General features: G+C 43.1%; 1 protein-coding gene across 1 annotated transcript; it reads right to left on the reverse strand.

The window, feature by feature from the left end:
- Window positions 1-7688: 7688 nt before the first annotated feature.
- Window positions 7689-8627, reverse strand: LOC145511075 (olfactory receptor 7D2). The gene has a single exon (XM_081503616.1). The coding sequence runs from the start codon at window positions 8625-8627 to the stop codon at window positions 7689-7691; it is 939 nt and encodes a 312-aa protein (XP_081359742.1).
- Window positions 8628-10153: the final 1526 nt, after the last annotated feature.

Below are 10153 nucleotides of genomic sequence, written 5' to 3' on the forward strand. Positions count from 1 at the left end.
AAAAAAGCCTTGATTTCTCTTTGAATGTTGCACCTCTGCCACAGGAGGGAATTTCTAAACTAAGAACAATTGTCCTCAATTTTATATGCATTTAAGCAAAGGTTCCTTCCTTTGAGCTGAAATGTGTCTTTATAACTTGCATGGTTTTAGTTCCCCTCTCTGAAGATCATTTCTCTTTGCCATGATAACTTTAGATGTTTGCAGACATTTAAATGATTCTCTGAGTCTCCTCATCTTTCATTGATTTCACGGTTATTTGAGTGCCTACTGTATGCCAGGCACTGGATTAGAGCCAAGTATGAAAGGTAAGAGACATGGGCTCTGCTATTCTGTAGCACTGAGTGTTACAGAAATGTTACTGCCTTTGACTCCTCTGATGTCATTTCTGATTAAGACTGATGATCCAGCCACTCAAAGAAAGTGACTAGTAGGAGTATTAACTGGTCAAATGTAAGAAACTTAGTTGAAAATCCAAGAAAATTTGTGAAAAATGAGTGAGGACAGGCAACTTTTAAAACAGTGAGATGACACAAATACAGAAATATCAATGGGACAGACTGGACAGTCATGAAACAGTTATTAGCCAACATGAGAATTTAGTTTGTAATATAGATAATACTGGGCTTCCCTGGTGGTGATTAAAGAATCTGCCTGCCAAAGCAGGAGATCTGGGTTCGATCCCTGGACCTGGAAGATCCTCTGGAGAAGGGCATGGCTATCAACTCCAGTATTCTTGCCCCCAAAATTCCAGGGACAGAGGACCCTGGTGGGCTGCAGTCCATGGAGTCACAAAGAGTTTGACGTGACTGAGCAACTGAGCATGAGCAACACTATATATTTATATGAGAGTCACACTTTTATTTATTGGAAAATAATGCTTTGATATTAGATACTCAGCTACTCAACATCTTATAATTCCAGGAACATCCTGTACAATTTCATAGCTTTGGACCTTTGCCCCTCTCATTGGGAGTCCCCGCTCACCTGGAAAAGTCATATCCCCCCTTCCATACTCTGTCCTGAAATCTTCATTGGCATTGCCAGGCAGCAATGGGCATACTCTCTTTGGACCTTCTCTCTACCTTGTTGAAACTGGACCACACCTGAAGCAAGCTATCACATTGCATTGCATGCATGTTTTCATTTCTGGGTTTTTACATCCTACCTGGAGAGCAATGCATTATACTTACCTCTTTATGTGCAGTACCCAGCCCAGTGTTAGGCATAGAGGAGAAGCTCTGTAGATGTATAAATGTCCTTTTGAAGGAAAAAATGGTGGAAAATTATTCAGGTGGGTGCAGAATGGAGGCTCAGATGGCAAAGAATCCACCTGCTGTGCAAGAGACCCAGGTTCAATCCTGTTTTGGGAAGATCCCCTGGAGAAGGGAATGGCAACCCACTCCACTATTCTTGCCTGGAGAATCGCGTGGACAGAGGAGGCTGGCGGGCTACAGTCCATGGGGTCACAAAGAGTCAGACAGCTGAGTGACTAACACCTCTTCCCCGTATATACCTACCTGTGTGCCAGGAAAACGTGCAAGGAAAAGATTTGGCTCCTTCTTACCTCTTTACCACAGCTGTTTCTGAGCAACGTAAGGCATCACAGTGCAATTTCTAAAGGTCTGGGCTCTTTGATCTTTGCTTCTTTCAGTGGAGGACAAACAAGGACAGAGATCAGAGATGAAGAGCTGAGTCTGTGACTCAGGGCTAGACTGATACCTGGTGTGGCACAGGGCATTTCCTCCTCTGATAGGTGAGCCAGAGGAGAAGAGTACAGGAGGATTACGTGGGGCTGAATCCCCTCACTTTCTACTGAACGATTGGCTGCTCTTGTTGTCTGTTTCTGGAGAGTTGCCCCCTCGAGGGTCCAGGGAGTAACCTGCTCTGCCACATCCACCCACTGGGAGCAGAGCTGCAGCCACACGTGGGGTCTGCTATCCCCTCATCCCCAAGTCCTACAACCCCACACCTCAGCCCTCATTAGCCCCTTTTCTTCCTGAAGCAGTTTTTTTCCTCTTGGGTGTGGCCTCTAGGGTACCCGGCTTCCCTTAGGGAGCATCTTACTCCACCTCCGGTTCAATTACAAGTCTAAAGATTAAGAAACATCTCAGGTGAAATCTTCAAGATCCTGGGGACACCTGCTGACCACACTTTGGGACAGATATGAAACCAGTAGAGGGACTTCCCTGGTGGTCCAGTGGCTAAGACTCCATGCTCCCAATGCGGGGGGTCTGGGTTCAATCTCTGGTCAGGGAGCTAGAGCCCACATGCTGCAAACTGAGTTCACATGGCCAACTAAAAGATCTCATGTGCCGCAGCTGAGAGTGTGCATGTTGCAGCTACAGATTCCACATGCTTCAACAAAGATCAAAGATCCCATGTGCTGCAACTAAGATTGGGTGCATCCAAAAAGTAAAAAAAAAGCAGTGGACAGGAGGACAAGCTTTCAAGAGTCACCGCAGTAACAGGACAATGACCTTGACAATTCCCAGGCCCAAACAGGCATGAGGCAACTTGATACTGTGTGTCTGGAGAGAGTAAGTCGGAAGTCAGGGGTAACTTGAGTGATGGGGATGTCAAGACCTTCACAGAGCCCTGAAGTCTGCTTTGTAGTCGGCCTAGCAGATGCCCCCTGTTCATTCAACTTATAAACCCTTTTTAAGTACCTTCCTTTTTTTTTTTTTCCTTTTTTTTAGTTAGGGGCTAATTACTTTACAATATTGTAGCGGTTTTTGCCATACATTGACATGAATGAGCCATGGGTTTACATGTGTTCCCCATCCTGAACCCCCCTCCCACCTCCCTCCCCGTCCCATCCCTCTTGGTCATCCCATTGCCCCAGCCCTGAGCATTTGTCTCATGCACTGAACCTGGAATGGTGTTCTGTTTCACATATGATAATACACATGTTTCAATGCTATTGTCCCAGAACGTCCCACCCTCACCTTCTCCCTCAGAGTCCATAAGACTGTTCTATGCATCTGTGTCTCTTATTCTGTCTCGCATATAGGGTTATCGTTACCATCTTTCAAATTCCATATATAAGCCCCTTCCTTTTTTTAAAAAAAACTTTTTATTTTATATTAGAGTATAGCCGATCAACAATGTTGTGATACTCTCGGGTGGACAGTGAAGGGATTCAGCCATACGTATACACGTATCCATCCTCCTCCAAACTGCCCTCCCATCCAGGCTGCCACATGGCACTGAGAAGTGTTCCCTGGAGCACCTTCCATTTTTGATGATGTGGTAAACATGTCAGAGTAAGCCTCATGGGATTTCCTTGTGGTTGTACAACCCGTTGAGGTTATCCAAGGAGACAAAGGATAAATAAACAGGTGAATAGAAAATGACGTATATAGATAATGATGTAATTACACAAATAGATAATGATGTATATGATTAAAATATTAATGAAGTAGGGATATGGGCTCGAGTGAGCCTGAGGCTTCTCAGAGGAGGTGACATTTGGAGCTAAGATGGAAATATTCAGAAAAGACCTGGAGCCAGGCAAAAGGCAAGGGGGAAAAAACATACTTGGCACTCTCGGGAGAGGAAGTGCATATGCAAAGGCCCTGAGACAGCAACTGGTTTGATATTTTTGTCACAGGCCAGTGTTTCAGAAGCCAACATAGAAAATATGTGAGATGGGTGTGGTTACATGTTAGGGCCCTGGTCATTCAGAGCTTCATAGACCCATTTGAGGAGTTAGGGTTTTAATCTTAGAGAGATGGGAAGACGCTGCAATGCTTTGTAGCAAAAATGGTGTGATGTGATGTCCTTTTTTGATTTTTAAATTTTCTCTGGCTTCTGTGTAGAGATTGGGCTGTAGGTGGGTCAGACTGGAATTAGGGAGACCAGTGAAGAGACACGGAGACCATCTGGGGGAGCTATGGCAGCAATTATCATTACTTTTTAGGAGATTTTTATTCTGATCAGTCCATCTGTCTTATATATTTTCAATTAGTTTAATTCTCACATTATCATCCCAAAGGGAGCACAAAAAAATTTTCCAGGATTATGAAATGCCTTGTTGTTGTTTAATCACTCAGTCATGCCCAACACTTTTGCGACTCCACGGACTGTAACACGCCAGGCTCCGCTGTCCTCCACTATCGCTCACAGTTTGCTCAAATTCATGTCCCATCAAGTCGGTGACACTGTCCAACCATCTCTTTCTCTGCTGCCTTCTTCTCCTTTTGCCTTTAATATTTTGCACCAGGGTCTGTTCCAATGAGTCGGCTCCTCACATCCTCTGGCCAAAGTATTGGAGCTTCAACTTCATTAACAGAGGAGGAAATGGCAACCCACTCCAGTGTTCTTGCCTAGAGAACCCCATGGACAGTATGAAATGCCTAGGCCACAGGAAAATGCCAACCACCTACAGAAAAAGATGGAAGTGCCAACTGGCTAACCTGTCACCCCATAGTAATCTTTCTCTTCCTTCTAGGTCTGATATCAGGTTTTCATGATGGGAAACAATGCACCTTTTTAATAAATTTTATTTATTTATTATTTTATTTTTGGCTGCCGGGTTTTTGTTGCTGTGTGCAGACTTTCTCTAGTTGCAGTGTGCAGGCTTCTCATTTCGGTGGCTTCTCTTATTGTAGATCACAGGCTCTATGAAACAGGCTTCAGTAGCTGCAGCACATGAGCTCAGTAGTTCCGACTTTTGGGCTCAGTAGTGTGGTGCATGGGCTTAGTTGTATCTTGGCATGTGGAATCTTCCCGGATCAAGGATTGAACCCCTGCATTGGCAGATGGATTCTTAACCATTGGACCATGAGGGAAGTCCACAATGCATCTTTAAAGAGGTACATTGGACTTGTGTGGGTCTGGAGGTCCATGGGGTGAATGGGAAGGACTGCTGGGAGCAGTATTTCTTCATCATCAAGACAAACAGGACAGCTGGGACAGACAGATGTTAGGGTAACGATATGCAAGATTTCTGCTCCAAGGACTGCAGTTTGTGTTATTTGTTTTGACGGGGTCCAAGGAGTCTACCTCAGAGTTCTGCTTTTCTCCCACACCTATTTGAGCTCCCATAGGCATCTCAGCTATGAGCAGCAAATGGATGCCTCTCAAGTGTCCTCTAAGTGTTCCCAAAAGATGGTGAAGGGGATAATTGGAATGAAGACAAAGAGGACAGCAACCATGTTAAGAATCTTTGTGGAGGGCATCCTGTGTCCCACGTCTGAGCTTATATAGCTTGTTTCATTTCATCTGCATAATCACCCTCAAAATCTAGGTGCATGCTCTGTTATTATTATTAAACTTTTTATTGGAGTATAGTTATTTACAATGTTGTGTTAATTTCTGCTGTGCAGCAAAGTGATTCAACTATACATATATCCACTCTTTTAGATTTCTTTCTCATTTAGGTCCACAGAGCATCGAGTAGAGTTCCCTGTGCTTTGCAATAGGTTCTCTATTTTAAACAGAATATCAGTAGTGTATATATATCAATACCAATCTCCCAATTCATCCCACCCCTTCTCCCCTGATATCCATAAGCTTGTTCTCGACATCTGTGACTTTATCTCTGCTTTGAAAACAACTTCATTTTTTTAAGATTCAATGTATAAGTGATATTATGATCCTGTTTTTCTGATTTATTATTATTTTATAGAAGAGAGAAGGAGCTAAGAATTTTTATGTAATTTGTACCAGTCATGAAGTAGAAAGGTGTGAAGCCAAGTTTAAATCAGGCCGTCTGACTCCCAACACAAGGCAACTGAATGGTATTCTCCCCCTTTCAACTAGACATTTCACTTCCCTGGACACTCCAGGAAGAGATTGCCTGCTCACTCTGCTTTCCGTTTGGGGGCTCCTGGGAGACCACAGTGGGGAGCAGTGGATGGCACCTGATGCATCAACTAAAGAGGAATTGCTGTGATCACAGGCAGAGAGCATGGGAAGAGCTGTTCAGTTGACAAAAATTGAGTTTATCATGGATGGGAAAATGTTTTTGTTTATTTTGTGTGCAAGAATCCTAGTCATTTTATAGCTGACAATAGTTATAAATGCAGATCTGTTTTAAAAAAGGTTTTAAAACTTCTGTAGGTGGTAAACCCATGTTCATAATAACATTATTCAGAGTACCAAAAGATGGAAGGAACCCAACTGTCCATAAACATATGAATAGACATAGAAAATGTGTAATGTACATACAGTGGATATTCATTGGAAGGACCGATGCTGAAGCTGAAGCTTGAATACTTTGGCCACCAGATGCAAAGAGCCAACTCATTGGAAAAGACTCTGATGCTGGGAAAGATTGAAGGCAGGAGGAGAAAGGGGCGACAGAGGATGAGATAGTTGGATGGCATCATTGACTCAATGGACATGAGTCTGAGCAAATTCTGGGAGACAGTGAAGGACAGGGAAGCCTGGAATGCTGCAGTCCACGGGGTCACAGGGAGTCGGACATGACTGAGCAACTGAACAACAACAACACACACACACATACACACACACACGACTTTATTTTCTTGTTGAGATTCCATTTCACTTTCATATTATTGAAACGGTTTTATTGTAGTGTCTGTGTCTTGCATGTCATCTAGTTGGTACAACTGTTTGGTGTTTGTGTATATCCCGTTTTATGTGTGTGTGTGTGTTTTGTTGGCTGTTAGAATCTCAACTGTCTCACCTTTAAAATGGGAATAGATTCATTCCTATTGGGAAGATTACATGAGATAACAGAGAGCAGTTAGCATAGGCTTACCATAAAATAAGCACTCAAACATCAACTATATTTTCATATGTATTCAATCATACTTTATCCAATTTAAAAAACACTGATGGTGGTACAAACATAAACAACACAAATCCGCAATCAAATGCATAGAAATAAAGTGAACAATCAGGAGTTTAAACATGCTATGCCAACATTGGAGATAACAAAGCTATAGTAAATTTCAAATCGAAGTTTTGAACTCACCAGTGTGGGAGTAAGAAGACCAAAGACATAATTTTTTGGATAGTAGATGGGGCAGAAATTACTGGGAGATTAATTGTTTGAATGTGGGTTAAAAACTAAAAGAGGGAATTCCCTGGTGGTCCAGTGGTTAGGACTCATTACTTCCACTGCCATGGCTCAGGTTCAATTCTTGGTCAGGGAACTAAGATCCTGCAAGCCATGAGACACAGCCAAAAAAAAACAGAACAAAAAAACAACTAGGAGAGGAAAAAAAAAATCACAGATCTTACAGGATTGAGTGAAAAAACAAGATGATTTGAGACATGCAAGAGTAATTCTTTCCTTTTTTGTCGGCTGTGCTTGGTCTCTTTTGCTGCATGTGGGCCTTTCTCTAGTTGCAGCAAGTGGAGGCTACTCTCTAGTTGCAGGGCTCAGGCTTCTTTTGTTTTGGAGCACAGGCTCTAGGGCATCTGGGCTTGAGAGTAGTTATGATGAATGGGCTTAGTTGCCCCCTGGGCCAGGAATTAAACCCATGTCCCTTACATTGGGAGGGGGATTCTTAACCACTGGTCCACCAGGGAAATTCCAAGAATAAGAATGTCACCACCGACTCAGTGGACATGAGTTTGAGAAAACTCGGGGAGATAGTGGAGGACAGGGAAGCCTGGTGTGCTGCAGTTCATGAGGGTGCAAAGAGTCGGACAGGACTTAGCGACTGAACAACAACAACCCACAAAACCTCTTAGTCCTTAAGCCATTGGAATTATCACAAACAAAAGGTTTCTCTGTTGAGGAGCCTTCTGAGGGCCCCCTTCACATCCTTGTTCCTCAGGCTGTAGATGAAGGGGTTCAACATAGGGGTCACCACGCTGTACATCACGGAGGCCACTGAGACTTTCTGGGGGGAGTGAGTCACTGCAGAAGTGAAATGGACCCCCACACCTGTCCCATAGAATAAAGAAACGACTGAGAGGTGAGACCCACAGGTGGAAAATGCTTTTTGTTTTCCCCCAGATGAGGACATCTTCCTTATGGATGAAGCAATTTGTGAGTAGGAGAAAAGAATCCCAACGAGGGGGAAAACACCCAGCACACCAGTCATAAAATATATCAAAGTCCAGTTCAGGAAGGTATCAGAGCAGGCCAATTCAAGAATATGTGTCAGTTCACAGAAGAAATGTGGAATTTCAAGATCTCTACAGAAGGTCAGGTGCTTCATCAGACAAATGTGAAGGAGGGATGTCAGGACACCAATGAACCAGGTAATAAAAACCAGCCAGCCACAGAGGTGTGGGTTCATGATGACCATGTAGTGCAGGGGGTGACAGATGGCCGCAAACCGGTCATAGGCCATCACGGTCAGGAGCAGAGTGTCTAGGATAGGAAAAAACATGGAAAAATACACCTGAGTGAAGCAGCCCATGTAGGAGATGGCTTTGTTCTCTGTGTGGATGCTCAGTAGCATCTTGGGAACTATGGTGGTGCTGAAACAGATGTCAACCAAGGACAAGTTTGAGAGGAAGAAGTACATGGGGGTGTGGAGGTGGGAGTCGAAAATGATGGCCAAGATGATGAGCAGGTTTCCAAGCACAGTGACCAAGTACATGGACAGGAACAGCCCAAATATGAGGGGCTGCAGTTCTGGGTCCTCAGAGAACCCAAGGAGGATAAACTCTGAAACCCCTGTTCTGTTTTCTGCTTCCATGTAGCTGATAAATCTATGATGGAAGAGACAAGAACAGCAGGAATTAGCAGCAAACTGGCATCCTCCACATATTAGAAATATTGACCATGCCTTTCACTCGTTTTTAATATTTATGAAGTGTGCCATTTTGTCTAAGAATTGGAGCTTTGTTCACTCAAAAGTGAAATCCTTTTTTTATCTTATATCTTATCCTAATTTCTTGTATTAAGTATCCATTTTATGACAACAAAACGGAAATAGAATCCTATAAAATGGAGCCTGGCATTCCTGATCACTTACCTGAAGGATCTGTTTTATAATAACCCTGTCAGACGGTTATGGATCTTCACAATGGGGACAAAACAACATGATGGAAATAATGTTGCTTCTGTGGGATTGAAATCCTGCACATTTGGGATCCTGCCAAAAGTGCAAGACTTCAGTCTAAAGACTAGGGAGCTGGTGGCTCAGTGGTAAAGAATCCGCCTGCCAACACAAGATACATGGGTTTGATTCCTGGTCTGGGAAGATCCTGCATGCCCCAGAACAACTAAGCTCCAGCACCACAACTACTAAGCCTGTGCTCTAGAGCCCAGGAGCTTCAACTACTGAAGCCTGGGTATCCTAGAGCCCATGCTCTGCAACAAGAGAAGCCACTGCAATGAGAAACCCATGTACCACAACTTGAGAGTAGCCCCAGCTCACCATAACTAGAGAAAAGCCTGCACATAGCAACAAAGGCCCAGCAGAACCAGAAATAAAAAATATAAAGACTAGGGAACATCAGACAAACTCAAGTTGAAAGACATTTTACACCATGTCTGATCTGCCCGTTTCAAAAGTGTAAATGCCAACAAATTCAAATAAATTCTAGCAATTGTTCTGGATTAAAGGAGATTAAAGAGACATGTCAGCTGAATGTAATCTTAGATGTTCTTTTGCTGCAGATGAAATTATTAGGATAACTGTCGACATAGACATGAGTTCTGTAAATTTAATAATAGTATATAAATGTTAATTTCATTATTTTGATAATTGGACTAGGGCTGTGTGAGGCAATGCCCTTGTTTCTAGCGAACTTTGAAGACTTAGAGATAAGCAGATCCCATATGTACAGTTCTATTTTCTCTTAAGTGGTTCTGAAAAATTTCACCAAAAGACACAAGCACACACACATACAAAAGGAAGAAAGAAAAGTGGATTAAAAAAAGTAAAGATGGTAAAGTGTTAAAATTGGGGAGAGGCAATAGAAGATATACATAGGAACTATTTATATTGTTCTTTTAACTTTTCTGTAAATCTGAAATGAGGTTAAAATCAAAAGTTAAAAAGTATCCCCTTCACATTATGCCCAGTAGTACAGGGGAGAAAAACAAGAAGAAAACCCCTTTGTGAGATGCTGTTAGAAAAGAGTCAGACCCCCTGGTAGCTCAGAGGGTAAAGAATCTGCCTGCAGTGCAGGAGACTAGAGTTCAATCCCTGGGTGGGGAAGATCCCCTAGAGAAGGGAGTGGAATGGCAACCCACTGCAGTATGCTTGCCTGGAGA

The sequence above is a fragment of the Giraffa tippelskirchi genome, chromosome 6 (genome assembly GCF_054371585.1).
Source record: "Giraffa tippelskirchi isolate mGirTip1 chromosome 6, T2T-mGirTip1v1.2.pri, whole genome shotgun sequence".
Classification (NCBI taxonomy): domain Eukaryota; kingdom Metazoa; phylum Chordata; class Mammalia; order Artiodactyla; family Giraffidae; genus Giraffa; species Giraffa tippelskirchi.

Bases quoted from the DNA above. Each gene is read 5' to 3' on its own strand.
- LOC145511075 (XM_081503616.1), bottom strand. From the start codon at position 8,627: ATGGAAGCAGAAAACAGAACAGGGGTTTCAGAGTTTATCCTCCTTGGG.